The 18,617-nt window shown below is 36.8% G+C and overlaps 2 protein-coding genes and 1 pseudogene across 3 annotated transcripts; all 3 read right to left on the bottom strand.

The window, feature by feature from the left end:
- Positions 1 to 933: 933 nt before the first annotated feature.
- On the bottom strand, positions 934 to 1,601 carry LOC311624120 (small ribosomal subunit protein eS25-like; annotated as a pseudogene). The gene has a single exon. The product of its transcript is annotated as a small ribosomal subunit protein eS25-like (transcript).
- A 1,973-nt stretch (positions 1,602 to 3,574) lies between these two features.
- Positions 3,575 to 12,224, bottom strand: MKKS (MKKS centrosomal shuttling protein; the record flags this gene model as incomplete). The annotated part of the gene is made up of 4 exons (XM_084888175.1): positions 3,575 to 4,336; positions 6,760 to 6,870; positions 8,223 to 8,398; positions 11,240 to 12,224. The coding sequence occupies 4 exons, from the start codon at positions 12,222 to 12,224 to the stop codon at positions 3,896 to 3,898; spliced, it is 1,713 nt and encodes a 570-aa protein (XP_084744301.1). The 3' UTR covers positions 3,575 to 3,895.
- Positions 12,225 to 12,238: 14 nt separating this feature from the next.
- On the bottom strand, positions 12,239 to 12,571 carry LOC311624654 (uncharacterized protein; the record flags this gene model as incomplete). The annotated part of the gene is made up of 1 exon (XM_084888176.1): positions 12,239 to 12,571. The coding sequence occupies one exon, from the start codon at positions 12,569 to 12,571 to the stop codon at positions 12,419 to 12,421; it is 153 nt and encodes a 50-aa protein (XP_084744302.1). The 3' UTR covers positions 12,239 to 12,418.
- Between the last annotated feature and the right edge of the window lie 6,046 nt (positions 12,572 to 18,617).

Raw genomic sequence — 18,617 nt, 5'->3', positions numbered from 1 at the left:
ATTTTAAAATCTAATAATTTTAAACCTTTTTTTTTCTGCTCTGGGAACTGAGAAGCAAACTTGTTTACATGTAAACTTGCCCTTGGGCTATCAAAAGGCATAGCCATTCAAATGTAAATGAACACATTGTTTAAAGTTAGCTGCTGGTTGGAATTGGATTACCTGTTCTGGGTGGGAAGGGCTTGTCCTCCCCTTTCTCCATTAAAATTAAGGTGTTAGCTTTAAAACCTCTTTTTGGCAAGAGACCTTAAACTTTCAGAACTTTAAATTTTTCAGGTAGCAAATCAATTACTTAGCATTTTCTCAAATCAATAATACCTCCACATTCCCAAGGATACACTTCAAACAAAAGACACATCCAAATAGATCAACCAACCTCATCCAGACCCCACATATGGCACTCACAGATCAATACCCCAGTGCTACAACAACTCAACACATCCAGATCTAAGCCTTCATCACTTGATTCAGCAGACCCTCAAGTTCCCCCAAAAGTTTCCAGCCATGTCTGAGAAGCAGCCCTGGGGTATGGGCAGGCAAGGAGCGAGCTGCTCCTGACCCAGCTGCTCCGAGCAGGCTGCACTGGGCCCAGCTGCTCCGGGCCCGGCCACTCCAGGCCTGGATGCTCCCAGCCTGGCTGCTCCTGACCTGGCCGCTGCTGCTCCGGGCCCGGCTGCTGCTGCACGGGCCTGGCTGCTGCTGCTCCGGGCCTAGCTGCTCCCGACCCAGCTGCTCTGTGCCTGCCTGTTCCTGGCCCGGCCGCTCTGGGCCTGGCTGCTCCCGGCCTGGCTGCTCTGGGTCCGGCTGCTCCGGGCCTGGCCGCTCCCAGCCTGGCTGCTGCTGCTCCGTAGCCCTCCAATTTTTGTTTCAAGTGTTGTCATTTGATTTTGAAAAGTGTTAGTTGATCTCTTTCTTTAAATTGATTTAATAAAGTTTTTTTTTTTCAAAATGTGAGCTAGTGGGACCTGTTGTTCATGCATCTTCATCAGCAGCTGGGGCATCTCCACTTTTGGTGTTTCTGGTATAAATTGCTTGAACTCTCTGCTTTGAAACTAGTTTTAAAAGTCCTTTACTAAGGAGCTCATGAAAGGTTGGCCTGGCCAAGGAACCCTGAATCTTTAGTTTCTCAGAGACAATAGCTGGGGTTATAAGCTTATAGCTGGGATTTTCCCTAGAGTTTGTCATATGTTGCTTTGTCAAACAAAACTAGATTATTGAGCTTGTCCTGAGCTTTGACTTCGGACCATGTCTTCTTTTTGGCTTTGCCCCCAGATTCATTCACTAGATCTTTGTCTTTCTTGGCTGACTGTCCAGCATTTTTATTCTTCTTCTTTTTAAAAATCTTTATTGTTGAAAATATTACATAGGTTTTCCCCCCCATTAACCACTGCATTTTTCTTCTTTTTGTCATCCTTGAGTGGCATAGTCTAACTGGAAGAGCAGCTGCTACCATTGTTGCCTTGATATGATGTCCAGTTGACCTCTTCTTATCTGCCAGACAATCCTCAATGATATTAGAAATTAAAAAAAAAAAGGTATGTTCACAGTCCCTGACCTCAAGAAACTGATCACCTAGCCAGTGGGGACAGATACTTTTAATATTACTTTTCTTTTTATTCACAAAACAGACCACACTGAAAAAGGTGTATTTTTAAAAATATTTTTTATTGATTTCAGAGAGGAAGGGGGAGGGAGAGAGGGATAGAAACATCAATGATGAGAGGTAATCATTGATCAGTTGCCTCTTGCACACCCCCTACTGGGATTGAGCCTGTAACCTAGGCATGTGCCTTGACCTGGAATTGAATTGCGACCTCCTGGTTCATAGGTTGACGCTCAACCACTGAGCCATCCATGCTGGCTGGGCTGAAAAGATGCATTTTGAATGTAAACAGTGACTATCTCTGAGTAGTAGGACTGCATTTGACTTTATTTTTTTGTGTGTGTGTTTGTGTGTATGTATAAGATTTATATTTTTCAAATGTTCTATTACAGCATAATGCTGTTAATTATTTTATGGCTCATCTAGATCCTCTGCTTCAGGGCCTCTCATGTGGCTGCAATGGCAGGGCTACACTCATCTTGAGGCTCCACTAGGGAGGATCTATTTCCAAATTCACTCTATTGTGGTTGGCAGGATTCAGTTCCTTGTGGATTGTTGGCTGAATACCTCCCTCAGTCACTTACCTTATGTGGACCTCTTCATAAGGCAGCTCCCAACCTGGTAGCTGGCCTCCATCAGAGTGAGCAAGTGAGAGATCAAGAGAGAAGCCCATCTTTTACAATCTAACATCAGAAGTAACACCCCATCCCATCTGCTGTATTCTACTCATTAGAAACTGGTCCCTCCCACACCGAAAGGATGGACTACCAGGAGATGAGATCATTGGCAGTCGTCTTATAGACAACATGCAAATTACATGCAAAAATACATTCACACCCTCCCAGATTTCCAAAAGTCTTACTGCATTGCAACATCAGCTGGAAGTCTAAAATCTCATCACTGAAATCAGATTGGGGTGAAGCTCCTCAGTGTAATTCCAAGTATAGCTCCTGGAGCACAGTCCCTCTCCATCTGAAGACCCCTGGTGGTAATGAGACAAGTAAGCTGTCTCACACTCCTAACAAATAATGATGATCGGGTATAAATAACCACAATAAGACATTCCTGTTTACAAAGAGAGGAATGGAGATTCACAGGAATCACTACATCCAGCCCACACCCAAGGGGAGGGGATTATGCCAGGGCTCAAAAACCAGGAGGTGGGATCATTGGGGGCCATTTAGAGGCTGCCTACCACACTACCCTTCTATTTGACTCTAATAATAAAAGTAGTAAGATTTTAGATAAATATTTTATGAAGCTTGAGGTATTGCTGACTTTTTAATATATACTGAATTGCTGTGAGTTTGTACTGCAATTTTTTTCTTTGTCTCAGGGTAAAAATTCATTTGGATTGAAAGATTATTGGAGGAAATTGCTTAAAAATTTTATCTTCCTTTGTCATGACTATAGACCTAATCATTAATTCTCAGGTTGTTCAATTTTCCACAAATTTTCTAAATGTTTTCCTAAAGGTTAATTTAGCATCTCTTACAGCGCCACACTTATTCCTCTAGTTGGATTCTGCATTTCTTCTTCAATTTATCAATGCACCTTGCATTTGCATAAAAATCAAATTACATTCCGTGGTGAAACATCAGTATCTCTAAATTGAGTACAAAAGCTGTTCTAGTTTCTTTTTTGCATTACTGAGTGAACTAGAGAAATAACTTTTCCACTATGCTGCTTAGTTACTATATAAATCTATTTTTTCCTAATCACACATTTTCTCAAAATAACAAAAATGAAGAAGTGTGATAAAAATGAGCAGTTGCTGGTAGATCAGGTTCTACTTCAATTACTTAAACACGGAATAAATATAGTCTCAGATAAAGAACACTGAAATTTTGCTAAATGTACAGTTTGAGTACTTCTTCTGATTGAGCAATATGTACTGGATGCTTTGTGATATTTTGAAATCTAATTTTAATAACTGAAAATATCTATAATAAGTATATACAAACAAAGGCATAGATTAGGACAGATTAGGAATTTTTTATTTCTGTATATTCTTAGAATGATGTCAAAATAACAACAGCAAAAATTTAGAGCAACATACAGTGGTATCTGTGGAATCCTTAAGATAACTGCAATATTTTTAATAATGCTTCACATTTTTATTATTCTATGGTATTTCTATTCAAGAATCATGCATTTTTTCCTTATATAAATAAATTTATAATTTTGTGAATCATCTATCCAAAAATGCAGAGAGAACAAATAAATCAGTATTTCTTAATTAACAACTGACTAGTTTTTTTTTTTTTAATATACACATGCTATTCCCTTATATCAGTTTTTATCTTCAATGACATATGAAAGATCCAAAATCAAATTGGCTGTCTCCACAGCCACTTGTAGGCCACTAAGCTTAGCAGTGAAACAGTCCAAAGTCAGGTTATTGGCTGAGCCCACAGCTTCATGGGGAAGGCATGGTAGTGGTGCAAAAGGATGCTGAGCAGTCTTTAAGAAAGACCAGCCGAGTTCTTCCCGGCTATTGTGTAATCCGCAGCCACATCTTGTAAGCAAATCTGGCCAGTTACCAACAGAGGGAGAATCTGCCTGAACGGACCAAAAGTGTCCATACTTCATGTCAGTGAGAATTTCACCTCCATCATGTTCTAAAGAGCCAGTGAGAGATTCTAGTGCACTGCAAAATGCTTCAGCAATTAGTTGAAGTTCTGTTGGAGTACATCCACAATCTTTGAGAATGCTTTCTGGATCATTAAAAGTCTAAAGAGTAATTAAACAATTAAAAACACATACAGAGCAATTAGTACTATAAAAATGTTTCTGAAAAATAGAATGCTTGCTTAAACCCTTATTCATAAAGTTACTACTTACTTTCAATTTACTTAGGGTTTGGCACAATGCTAATCTAATGAGCATATATGAGTCTGCTGGCCAGACAATAATGCCTTCACCTGATTGTTTATAATAAAAATGTATGCTACAGTCATGTTATCAGAATGAATGAATAATCACTGTATCCTGAATGGATGCCCAGTAGTGTCTCCTTAATATATGAAAAATAAGGCACAGGAAAAAATTGCTGAAGACTGTGTCTAAATAAAGTACTTATTTATAGTTGGCAAAATGTTTGAGATTTGTTTAAAATGAGAACACACAGCCCTAGCTGGTTTAGCTCAGTGGATAAGAGCGTCAGTCTGTGGACTGAAGGGTCCCGGGTTCGATTCCAGCCAAGGGCACATGCCTGGGTTTCAGGCTCGATCCCCAGTTAGGGGGCATGCAGGAGGCGGCCAATCAATGATTCTCACACATCATTGATGTTTCTATCTCTCTATTCCTCTCCCTTCCTCTCTAAAATCAATAAAAGTATATAAAAAAATAAAATGAGAACACCTATATTACTAAGACAAAGATGATTTAGGAATGCATGCAATTTTTACATCAATGTTTTAAAAATATTCTTTCTCTTTACATTAATGAAAATTAATATGACTTTAAATTGTTTTTTGATTCCATCACCCTAGTTTATCCTAGAAATTCCATGATAGAACAAAAAATAATAACTATCAAATTAATAACTGAATGATTTGTAAAAATTTATATCCTAAATACTTAAAATCAGAGACTAATTTTTTTTTTTAATCCAGGAGATTTGAACCAGATGAGATCATTTCTAAGAATATTATATTCCCATATTTTCTTCCTTAAAAAATATATTCTTTATTGATTTGAGAGGGAATAAGAGAGAGAGACAGAGAGAGCCAGAGAGAGAGAGAGAGAGAGAGAGAGAGAGAGAGAGAGAGAGAGAGAAAGAGAGAGAGAGAAAGAGGGAGAGAAATATCGGAGTGAGTGAGAGAAAGAAATATCAATGTGAGAGAAACATGAATCGGTTGCCTCCCAGAGCAGCCACTACCAGTGATGAAATCCGCAACCTAAGTTTGCACCCTGACCAGAAATTGAACCTAAGACCCTTCAGTGCTTGGGATGATGCACCAACCAACCGAGTGAACCACACCAGCAATAACACCTATATTTTCAATGCTGTATTGTTTCCTCAAAATCCTATTTAAGATACCTTCTTCTTGCAAAAAACTTTTTCTAGTTTACTCAGTCCTATTTGCAGACTATATTATTATCCAGTCAGCATTAACAGGAGGGAACTGTTTTTCATAATAGATATTCTGATAACTTTCCATGAATGGGCTTTATCATCACATAGATTTTAAATTATGTAAGGAAGCAGGAAACATTTATACTATCTCCAGCCCCAATCATCCACTAGAAACTCTGTAGCCTCTCGATAACACTCATGACCAAACAAAGAATCAGATGCAAATAACTAAAAAACACATATCTGTTTGTATCCACTTTCAAATAAAATAATTTATATTCAAAGGAAAGTGTTAAGATTCTATTTACAAAATAATTAGAACTATTATGCACTAAATTTATCTGTTGTTAGGAAATGGTTTCCTAGATTGCTAAAAAAATTCTTCTTGATAGAAGTAACCGTATATAATAAAAGCCTAATATGCTAAGTGTCCGACAGTTTGTTCAACCATTCAGCCAGTCGCTATGTCATACACGCACTGACCACCAGGAGGGCAAACACTCTGACCGGTAGGTAGGTTAGCTTGTTGCTGAGATCCAGCTGATCAAGACTGGGAGAGACAGGCTGGACATACTCTGGACGAATCTGTGCACTGGGCTTCTAGTAAATATCATAAATGGATACCAATTTAAAAATATAATAGAATTTAATATTTGGAATGCTTTAAAAAATAAAATTAATGAAATCTTTTTCTGATGATCCAAAAAGTATTGAAGTATTTTGTAGAATCTTAACACTTTCCTTTGAATATAAATTACTATTGTACCACAGCAGCTGGGATCCCTGATATGACAACTGTCATTAACAGAATGCTTATTTCAACATGCAATATTTAGACAATACTCAAAGAATGTGATCATTTGGTAATGGGTTATATTAATAATAACCATTGTGATAAAGATTTTATCTTATATTGGCAAGTGTTGTTTTCCTCAAGTGTTTTCTAATACAATATCTGATTTGGATTGTAGAGAAATTCAGCAGTAAAGGCTCCAGGGTATTCTAATTTGGCTTATCATCTCATAAAATGAATACTGCTGAAAACAGATAATCTGAGAAGGACTATTGAACTTACCTTGTGTCTGATATATGCTGCCAAGTGAGTTTCAGTACAGCCACCTCCCAACAAGACATACGGTTCCTTGATTGTTAACTGCAAAACATGCAGTGCTGTTTGACATGTGAGCTACAAGACAAAGAAATAACCAGAATCAGACAGTGACATCAGATACACAAAGAAATATAGCCATGTCCTCAAGGCAACTTAAATAGTAAATTCAAAGAGCCTGATTTTAATTGCAAAAGAATAAAATCTGTGTGTCCAAGGTTATAATGAGATGAATACATTTTAGGTTTAACAAAGATTAGAGATTAAAAAATACCTTAGCCAGCCGAGGCTGGTTTGGCTCAGTGGTAGAGCATCAGTCTGCGGAGTGGGAGGTCCCAGGTTCGATTCCGGTCAAGGACATGTACATTGGTTGCGGGCACATCCCCAGTAGGGGGTGTGCAAGAGGCAGCTGGCTGTTGTTTCTATCTCATCAGCGTTTCTGGCTCTCTATCTCTCTCCCTTCCTCTCTGTTAAAAATCAATAAAATAGATTTTAAAAAAATACCTTAGCCAAATGTTTGGTTTCATGGCCAGATTAATATCACCTTTCATATATACCATACTTAGCTCTGCAAATTGAGATTCACAAATGAATGGCCTCAAAGTAACTGGGTCAAGCAAGGTTCGTTAGTACTTTTACTAAAAAAATTATTTTAGTCTAAATAAATAGCTGATATACTAGTAAAACTTATTTCAAGTTGCTATGGAAATGATAATATAGCTGCGACCCAGCAGTAATAAAAAAAAAAATACAAAAACCTTTAGTATTTATCAAGGGTATAGAACCTTGAGCATACATGAATCTTCTAGTTTGTGACCAATACCATACGTTATCACTTTCCTTATATAAAAGTTGCATGTGGCCCTAGCTGATTTGGCTCAGTGGATAGAGTGTTGGCCTGTGGACTGAAGGGTCTTGGGTTCAATTCCCGTCAGGGACACATGCCTGGGTTGTGGGCTCGATCCCCAGTGTGGGGCGTGTAGGAGGCAGCCAATTAATAATTCTCTCTCATCATTGATGTTTCTCTCTCTTTCTCTCTTCCTCTCTAAAATCAATAAAAATACCGTTTTTTAAAAAAAATTGATGTTATTGCTGGAAGAGAACAAACTCTATTAAGAGGTGGGTATTACTGGAGAACTCAGTATCTAAGTGAATTATTCAGACACATTTAGCATTAAAGAGTATATAATTCAAGTTAATTTCTTATGAAAAATACTAGAAATAATGAATGGTAACATATGCCAGGTTGACTATAGTGTCTCCTTGTGGCTTTAATTCTCTCACTTTTTGTTGTTTTTGCTTTCTATAGCACCTAGGGAAGTTATGGGGGCAAGGGGAAACTGCTCACCAATGTGACATTATAGCTTTCTGAATAACTATTTAATTCCTGCCTCAGCCCCTAGATATGGAAGTCAAAGTTCTTTACCTACCTTCAACTCATCCCAGGCAGTGCCATTTCTGTTGCAGAGAAGCAAGCTGCAGACAGTTGCTTCATTAGGAATAAGATGAAAAAACCATTTGAAGCCAAATTTTTCAGTGCACAGATCTTTCACACTTCCATAACTACTAGGAGAGACTGAGCCAAGGGAACCAATAGGCTGTGATCCTATTGAAAACACAAAACATATGAGTGGAAATGGAGCATACTAGTACAATCATTTAAAATTATAACATTTTTTTGCCTAGCCAATGTAAGCCCCATAAACATGTCATTTAAGTTATGACATAGAGAACAAAGAAAGAACGAGATGGATCTTCTTAAACTCATGAAATAAGCAATATTCTGCTATTAAAATGATATACAAATGTAGTAAAACAGAGGTTCTTTTAGCTCACTGACCTCTTTGAACATATTTTAGAAGCTTTGTTGTACTCTCTAGAAAAGGGGACACAAATGTTGCATGTATTTTCTGGGAATCTAGAAACTCTGGAGGTCCATTCACAGATTAGAGACCTAAAATTAAGAACCCCACTACTCTGGAATAGGGTGAAGCGAATGCATAGGCTATTATTTTTAAAAGACAATTATTTTCACCTTAAATCACATAAATTAACCCATCCAAATAGCTGTTTGGGGCACCGTTTAGTAAACATACAGAATTCCCCCCCCGCCCCAACTCTTTATATGTAAGCTAGAGGCCCTATGCACAAAAATCTGTGCAAGCGTAGGGCCTCCCTTCCCCCAGCTGCTGGCACTGGCTTCCCTCTAGCCCCAATTTTATGTGGAAGGACATCAGGAATGACATATGGAAGATGTCCAGTCTAATTAGCACATTACTCTTTTATTATTATAGATAGCTACCTAACTTGTGCCAAAATAAAATATGTAACATTCTAATTTCATTTTGTTATTCTTGGATATATTATTTTGCCTGCCCTCCTGCACAAGTAAAATTTTACAAAACAAAAATTAATAAAAATAGAATGAGAAGGTGACTGGAAGTTTTCCAAAGTCTCTAAAATGTAGTGAAAGTTATATAAGAAAAGAAATGACATCAAACTTCTAAAAGAAATAACAACTCAAGTTTAAAATCTTAACATGACTAAAATTGAGCAACGTACTCCGTTGGCTCAGTTTCCTCTTTCAAACCAATAGGGTTAAAACAATAGTGTCTATAACACTTCCACCTCAAAAAATTTGTAAGAACCCAGAAAATAATCTCTGAGTAATTTAACTTCTTGAATATCCTTTCTTCAACACTTCTGAAGCCTCAAAGAATAAGGGATATTTGAATTACCGTATATTAAAAAAAAAACACAAAAACTTATGGGAAAATAAAACACCTTCATCTTGTATGATTTCTCATGGTGAACACAACAGAGAATCTATAGTGAAAGGATTTAGCTTTATTGCTTACTCCACTGGAGGTGGAATAAGCCACTCATGCCACTTTTCAGAGTGGGCTTGCCCATATGAGTAAAAATGGGAATTATATCTATCTCACAAATAAACCCAATGTTAAAAATGCTCTGTAAGCCATAACAAGCTTCACACACATCACCCATGCACAGTTAACTCCACTATCTGCTCATGCATAATATCCCCACTATTTAACCCAGATCATCAGTAGAGGGCTTTTATGTAAATAGCTACATAGTGGGAGAAAGGAGGTAATGTTAACCTAGATATATCTTGGAAGATGAATTAGGCCCCAAATGTATTTCACCTTTCTGTCTCAAAAGGTTTCTTATCCCAAGATCTAATACTAAAGCTCTGGCTATTAATACTATGTTCTAATTGAATATGGAATAAATAACAATTGTAGGCTGATGTGGAAACTCATTGCCTATTTATGATATTTTTTGTGGGAAAATGCTTTATACTGACTAAATAATCTGTAATATCTAATATTCATAACTGGAAATTACCCATTTATGAAAATCCAGCAAATATGAGTTTGACTCATATCAACAATGAATTCCAGAGAACTATTTCCATTATTTAAAAATTTCCTCTTTGACAAGCATTTGACAGTATTACAAAGGTAGGGTAGTAACCCAGAGATGTTATATATTCATTACTTGACATGCATAATTCTCCTTTTTGATGACTTTAAGAGAAAAACCAGTGAACTTTAACAATGGTTTATCTAATGCCTTAAAAAATACAATCAATCAGAATAAAATGACCATCTTTCTGACAGATTCTAATGTAGTTGAAGAAATATATGAAAAGTGGCTTGAATCAGGAACTTTCAGTTTGTCATTTTTCTTTGGCTCTAGTAAGTAAATGTCAACCTTGAATTTGAATTTACTGAGTTTGTGAAATACTTTGAATTGACTGAGTTTGTGAAATGTAGTGAATTTTTCCATTATAATTCTGCAAGTTACTATATCACAGTCAATTCAACAAACATTTTAGAACACCTACTGTGTACCAGACCTGCTATAAGCTCTAAAAGTAAATGATGATCCTGGCTTTCAAGGAGCTCAGCTGGAAATATTTAAAGCTAGAACTCATACACCCTTAATTAGGCACCACTATTTAGGCAGTACAGTTGTTTGCTGGAGTTACATAAGAAGGAAGAAAAAGCAATATCTTAGTTGAAAAATTACCTTCTGAGTTACAATGTGACTTAAGAACTTTGTAAAACTCAAACAGAAGAATTTTGTGTAAATTGTGAGAGACCTTATGATTGAGGATGTTGCTTTTCCCAATAATCCGTAAAATATTTGACAGTTAAGTTTTAGACTTTAACAGACTCTGCAGTACATTTTAGAGCTGGGCAATACATAGAAAATAACCGTAATCACTCAATCTTTAATAAGTGAACCATATAAGATCTTTTCCAGAAATGTTTGCTGCCAGAAATGATACTAATATATGCTGTGAGGTTGGCAGCTTCTACAGTTTTTCATGATGTTAACAGTGACACATATCAGAAATATCTCTGCCCCCCAAAAGTGTGATTTATTTACTATCAGGGACAAAAACTGAGTGTTTTACCTGTCACTTTACTCAGGGGTTCCATCAGAGCCACTCCAACTCTGTCTATGGCAAGAACACGATGCTCACCGAGAAACTGTTTCAGAGATGGGTGGATAACTTTTTGGCACAAGACAAGATTTACGTGATCACTAACTAGCTGCCTTCCTAGGTTAAGTAACTGGTCTAGAACTGCATTTTCAAGAGAAACCCCGGAATTGACCACCACAGTTCCTTCTCCAGTATCGGAAAGGTCTCCAGATAAAGACACACGAAAGAGGGCCACCTTGAGGGAATCTGACTTTTTGACAGGCAGTATCTTCATCAATCGAACTTCTGGCATTTCAATAAGTATTCCAGGTAACATAGTCGAGTCTACAACTCTTTGACCTTTTAAAGGTACAATTATACTATTTCCTAAAATGATGTGGTCTCTGGCGTTTTCTGGGATTGTAAGCAAAAAGGCTCTCAGGATCAGAGTGCTGACGTGGTCTACTTCCTTTCTGGTGAGCATGCAGGCAGGTTTACTCGTTAATACACTGCGTACCAAACAGAGAAGGATCTGAGTGCTACTAAAGTCCACTGGGATTCGACAACCGCAGACCTCCGACTTGAGGTAACTGGTGCAGAGGCTCAAAAGATGCTTATTTAATTTAATGGCAGTGGTGGGTGTCAAGCCTAATCTCTGAACATTTTCAATCAGGTTGCAGCAGAGAATGGCTGCGAATAGGCCACAGTCACTGAAGCAGGACACATGGTTCTGCACAGAAGTTGTCAGGATCTTTAAGATGGGGTGAGAGACGGAAAGGTTAGCGAGCAGGGTGGACGACTGGGAGGTGGTGCACACAGAGCCACCAAGGCCGTTGTGCAGCTGCTTCAGCCTACCCAAAGGGCCATAGCATGAGGCTACGATGCCTTTCAAGGCAGAAAGCGTGGTCCTGACTCTCTCACTTGTCAGCGGTTCACTTTTACACAGGGATGGCTTTTTAGCTTCTAAACGAGACATCTCACTCCAGGCGGTAATTGGTGAAGACAGCTTTTATTTTGTTAACCATAACTTTCTATTTATTTTAACATTTTAGAAAAGTATTCTTCGAGAATGATATGCATTGTGATTATAGAATTACATAGCTTCAGGTTTATGAAGCTAATCAGCATGAAATGATTGAATGACATAGTAATTTCAAATTTTATTTTACTTCATTCTTTGATACTCTTCTGTTTGCTTCCGGACTGAGATTTTACAGACTGTTTTGCAGCCCACTGTATAACGTAGGTCCCAAGATGGACACCTATGAAAGAGACGCCAGCAACAAGAAGCCAGTTCTTCCTAATCCAACTGGTGGTTTTCATTTCTTCTTTCAATATCAAACTCCGATTCAAAACTTCTTTCTATAGGATATAAAAGTAAAGCATTTTAAAGAAATGACTCCAAAACACTTTATAGGCTATAGTTTAATCATTTATTTTAAACTCTGTTGCTTCTTTAGAGAAAGAAATTACCAACTGGCACAAGGCTCAACATGAAAGAGATAAATCAACTTAGACTACACATCCACTCCTTTATTTTTCAATGAAAACCTCTGGGGAAAAAAGTGCTGACATTAAATGATTTTGGAAGGAACAACACACTTAGAAAGCTTACAGTACTTTGAATATGATGTGTTTCTAAAAGAGAAAAGTTACATTATGAAACTCATAGAACTTGATCTCTGAATCTTAAAAAAAGCCCCAAATGTACTTATTCTATTATATCTAGATCTTATATGGTGTGTTGTTGTTTTTTTCTATAACTCTGGTTTCCTTGCAAACCTTGGGTCTCACTAGAAGTACATTTATTTATATCCAATCTTGCTTGTATATAATTACGAAGACAAGGTAACTATTAGTATTCCTACTGCAGAGGCTCCAATGTATAGTCTATGTTTAGCACAACATATTGAATCAAAGAACAAACCATGTTTTAAATATCTGACTATAGTCAGAGCTAATTTTCTGCAGTTTTACCCTATCAATCAGTGATTTTCAATTTTAATGTCCTACAACTAATCCTTCTCAAAACTTTGGTTAATTACAATAAGCACAAAAACCAGAAAATGTGTAGATCACAGAGAAAAATAGGCTCTGATTTGCAATTCAATAGCAAAGACTCTAAATGCCATAAAATGTTTTATATTCCAAGTGTACCAGTTTCCTTAACAAGGCAATAAGTAGTGTGCTGTGAGGCATAAAATCGGGCACTTTAAATCAAAATCTCAGGCCATGGGACCTTATCTGTCGAGGTTTGGTGCTTTGAAGGAAGGTTCAGCCAATTATTATTTTCAGGAACATGCTAACTATGCTAACCATTTGGACAGTATTTAGCATAAATAAAACTCATCGAAGTTCTGAGCACAGACCAAAAAGGTTAATGTGAAGATCGCAAAGAAGAGGTGAAGAGAATGAAAGAATATTAATGTGGAGTGTTAAATTGTTTACCACACCTCCCAATTTAGTTAAAGGCTGTAATCATGGCAACTAGGCCCAAATAAAGTAAAGACAATGATGGCCAGCTTTCTCCCTGTGATAAAGTTACAGTCATCTTTTTTTTATTACTGTATAAGGAGAGGAAAAAAAAAAATCTATGTTCATCCTATGCCAGGAACAGCTAAGGTACTTAACTATTTCAATGGTTAGTTTAGAGTCTGCAATATCTGTGAAATAAGTTTATAAGAAACCTTAGTGAAGTGACTTCCATACATTTATTTACACACACACACACACACACACACACCACATCACAACAGAAATTTTGATCAATAAAATAATTTCTCCAGTGAAAATATTTTCAGTACATAATGGTGATATGTACTATAGAATTTCAGTGGAATGAAGTTAGCAGCTACATCAACAGTCTTGTGGTAGTGAGACCATAACCACATCTTTTGGCTGTTAATATCTTTATAAAATGGAAAGAAATCATTGAAAGTGTTTTGACTCTCAAAAGAACAACTTATTTTGAAGCAAAAACATTAGATACTAAGGAATGAATACAATTAGTTTTGTCTTGGGAAAAAACAAAATAATAATAGTAAAGAAAAGAAATAATATACAAGTTATAGGTTTGTATGTTCTGGAATGGATTGATGGCAAGAAGACAACTGCTCTTTTCATGATCCTGGTGACACTGCTAGGGAAAAGGTCAGGACAAGTAATGGACTGACTGCCCTTTCTCTTTTCATCTAAATGAATTGCCAGATAAGTGTCAAAAGTCTCTGGGAGAAACTTTTCTAGAAGCAACTACAGAATAATATTTGCCTGTGGATAATAAAATCAACAGGTAACTTACCAACTTAGGCTCTTTTTGACAGAACTCTATACTTTTAAAAAGATAATGTTGCCCATTGTTGGAACACACCATTGGTTGAAACATACTATTCGGTTACAGATTAAATTGTCTTACCTGAAGAATGCAACCTGTTATTTCTTTTGGATGTGGTCCTTCGGAGGGCTTGAAAGTGCCAGACTATCTGGCACAGGAAGGTTGTCCTTGTTAGGTACCTGGAATATAGGGCTGCTTTTGATTTTGTTCCACCCCAAGTGTATGAACCCAATTAAAGGCACCATAACAATCAGAACTTTGTAGTTTCTCCAGAAGCTCTGAACGCCCATAGTACTTCAGCATCAGTGAACCTAAGGAAAGGTTAAGAGTTAAAAGCGAACAAACCAAAACATTCCTTCAAATTACATCTATAAACGACCACAAGCAGAATATTATACTCTAATAAAAGCTGACTTTAAATGTTTTTAATTACAATATACTGCAATGTTAATTAACTTTTAAAAAAACATATATTTTATTGATTTTGTACAGAGAGGAAGGGAGAGAGATAGTTAGAAACATCGATGAGAGAGAGTCATCAATCAGCTGCCTCTTGCACACCCCCTACTGAGGATATGCCCGCAACCAAGGTACATGCCCTTGACCGGAATTGAACCCGGGACCTTTCAGTCCCCAAGCCGACGCTCTATCCATTGAGTCAAACCGGTTTCGGCAATGTTAATTAACTTTTGAGATATGTTATAGACCTAAAAAGATAGCAGAAATTAGATTTGGGAAGCCTAGAAAGCATTACTAAACTTTAGTCAACAGTTATAAAGGAGCATCATTACCTGTTGGAAAAGTGATATGAATCTTTTGAGTCATTCATGCATGGACATAATTTTCTTTATATAATTTCCTTACGTATGCAATAAAAGTTTAGATTCTGCATTCTGACAAATGTGAGTGACGGTATTTCAACTGAGACTGGGATAGTCATTCGTGGATTCCAACTGCAGCCAAAAAATTATGGCTTGCACTCTATAAATTAGGATGAATTAATACCATTTCCACATTTACATGCAGAACCACTGCATTTTAGGTGGTTTACCTTCATTACTAATAACTCTACCCTACAGAGGTTACTGTTAACTCAAGTTTACAGGAAGAAACTGGGGTTAGTAAATTGCTTGTGGTTACAAAGCTTGTTAGTATTTAAAATAGATTTTTTTTCCTGCCTGCCTTTGATTTGGAGTGTGGCGTGAGGCCAGTAGTCTGTTTCTGATAATCTGTTGGGTTTGGGAACTTGAGTCTAGACAACCTCAAAAGACTCCTTATACCACTGTTTCAGAGATACTCATTAGGTTTTAGTGATCAGCTTAGAAACTTGGGATGATGTGAAGGAACCCACTTTCTAAGTTCTTTTCTGAGCACAGAACAATAAGGACTGCTTGACCATCTATGGGATATATCAAGAATTAGGTTCAATTGCATGTATATAAATTTCAGTATCATGAAATCTCTTATAGTAATTTGTTTGAATGAGATTAGAAAAATATCTGAACACAATTTTTACTTATTCCCTTTAGTCCAGATTATAAAATATAACACCAGTGAGCTAAATATCTGAACTATCTTTGTATTCTGTGCACATATATTAAAAATAAAGAGAAAACTTAGGAGTTAATATCTATGTACATATATTATTCCCACCATTAGAAACCATTTCTCCCCAAGATCCAAATTCCAAACCATTTCTCCCCAAAGTCCAGTTTTATAAGGACTTTGTTGCTAAACTTAAACTATTAGATGGAGAAAGCATGGCCTACTTTGTAACTGAAAGTATTTTATGGTCTTTTTATTTTCTTTTTAAAAAATTATATTTTTATTTATTTCAGAGAGGGAGAGATAGAAACATCAATGATGAGAATTATTGATCAGCTGCTTCTTTCACGCTCCACACTGGGGATCATGCCTGCAACCTGGGATTGAACTGTGACCTTCTGGTTCAAAGGTTGACATTCAACCACTGAACCACGCTGGCTGGGCTGGCCTTTTCCTTTTCTAAATTACTTTAGTAGCCTTCACACTTGGTGCAACCTTTAGAGACCACACCTTTTATTAACATGCTTATGTCCTATTTTTGGAGAAAGTCAATCACAATAAACTGTGTCATAATTACATTTCATTGAAGCCACTATGTAAAAGCCTTTGGAGCACTTGATGTTTGAGGATAAATAATACAACTGGGGGAGGCACTGGATGATCATAATAATAAAAGGCTAAGAGGCATCACAACCAAAACGACTAAATGGTCGCCATGAGGTGGCATTGACCACCTCAGCCCGGGTCCGGTGGGTGGTGGCGGCAGCCAGAGCAAAGCAACCCGAGTCCTGGATGCCTGAGAGAAGCCAGTGCCGGCAGCCGGGGAAGGAAGGTCTATTCTTGCACAAATCTTTGTGCATCAGGCCTCTAGTTTGAACCAATGAGGGGAGTATTCTAAGGATTACTTCCTAGAGGACAGAGACAGGTGCTACACCAGTCATCTGGCTTGTGTAGAATGATATGTGGCATTTTTGTCCACAAAATACCTTGAATAAAAGATTTAGAAGAGACTGTCATTCAAATCTAGTCTTCTCAATACCTAAGAGGTTACTTTAACATGTCACTCTCAACATGAGGCTATTGAGTCACAGTACTTGTAATAGATAGCATTTCTGCTATGCACCATTTACTTCTCCATGATCACTAACATACTATTAGTCAGCTTTATCAGGAATTATAAACTTTTAGGAAATAGCTTATAGAAAAGAGTGAGTTGGTTAAAAGGCTATAATGTCAAAGTTGGGATAACTCAATAACTAAAATCCACAACAAATTAAACAGCAATGTTTGGGAAAGTGGTACTATTCTCTCCATGTAAATCCCCGGAATGTGATGTACTCCGAACCTTCCTGGAGAAGAGTCTCAAATTATTTTCCTGCGCTCAGTGAATCTCTGGGTCATCCATGGGTTAAGGACAAAGGAGGCATTCCATTTTATTTATATTGTATTTAGAGTTTATTCTTCTTATACCTTAGAATAACTTAATGATCTTTTTCAGGATTTAGGCTTAGGAAAGCCTGGGAATCAGTACCTATTTTGGTTGAAAACTCATTATTTGCCAAATATCACTAAGGCCCAGAACAGCACTTTCTGGTTAATAAATAATGGACTGATTTAATGATTAATTACTTGAATGCATAATCAATTATTTCTTCAAATTCTCCATATCTCACATTGATTTGGCTAATGAGGGTGAGGGAGCTGGTAATTATTTTCTGAGAAGTATTCTGTTTTCCTTTGAGAGTCTTGGAAAATTATAAGGTTTACTTTACAAAGTACTTTTAGAGTCTTCACACCATAACAGCCCATCTCCACCAAGCAAGATGCACTCTTAAAATAAGACAGCAGTCTTAATTTATTTTGTTTTCTTCATGTAATAGCTTTCCAGGACATTACATGTATTCTATTGCTTAAATAACCAACTTCCCAGGGCTAGACACAATAGACTTGACTAAACAAGGCACTGTTAGTTTTAAGAAAAAGATAATAAAGGTTTGAAATCTGACATTTAATGTAGTCAGTGAGATAATATGTTCCTTGTTTTAGTCATATCCTCTTACAGAGCTTTTAAATACATTTTGGGGATACAATTTTGATTTAACTCTTTTTTACTTTTCAATTCTTCTGTGAGATTTTTCAAAATGAACATTAGCATCACTGCCCTTTTCTAATAAATATAATACAAACTTACTTTTTAAAGTTAGAAAATATAGAAATAGGAAAAGAAAGCTAAACTCATCTATAATCTCTTTGGTTTTAACAAAAATATATTATACACACTGTTTTGTAATCTTTTCTACCCCAAAGAACAGCTGTAAGCCTTTGATTGTATGGAGATATGCTAATTTGACAGGTCACTGATTGATAGACATTTGAGATTTTTTTTTTCAATGTTTTATTGCTAAATACATTATGGCGGTAATTATTTTTGTAAACACTTTGGAGCCCAGGCTCATAGACTCTGTTTGTTGCTTCTTAGGATAATATAAGAAC

The sequence above is a fragment of the Pipistrellus hanaki genome, assembly GCF_964339955.1.
Source record: "Pipistrellus hanaki genome assembly, chromosome: 6".
In the NCBI taxonomy this organism is placed as follows: domain Eukaryota; kingdom Metazoa; phylum Chordata; class Mammalia; order Chiroptera; family Vespertilionidae; genus Pipistrellus; species Pipistrellus hanaki.
The sequence above is the reverse complement of the archived record's forward strand: the minus strand, read 5'-3'. Positions and strand labels throughout refer to the sequence as shown.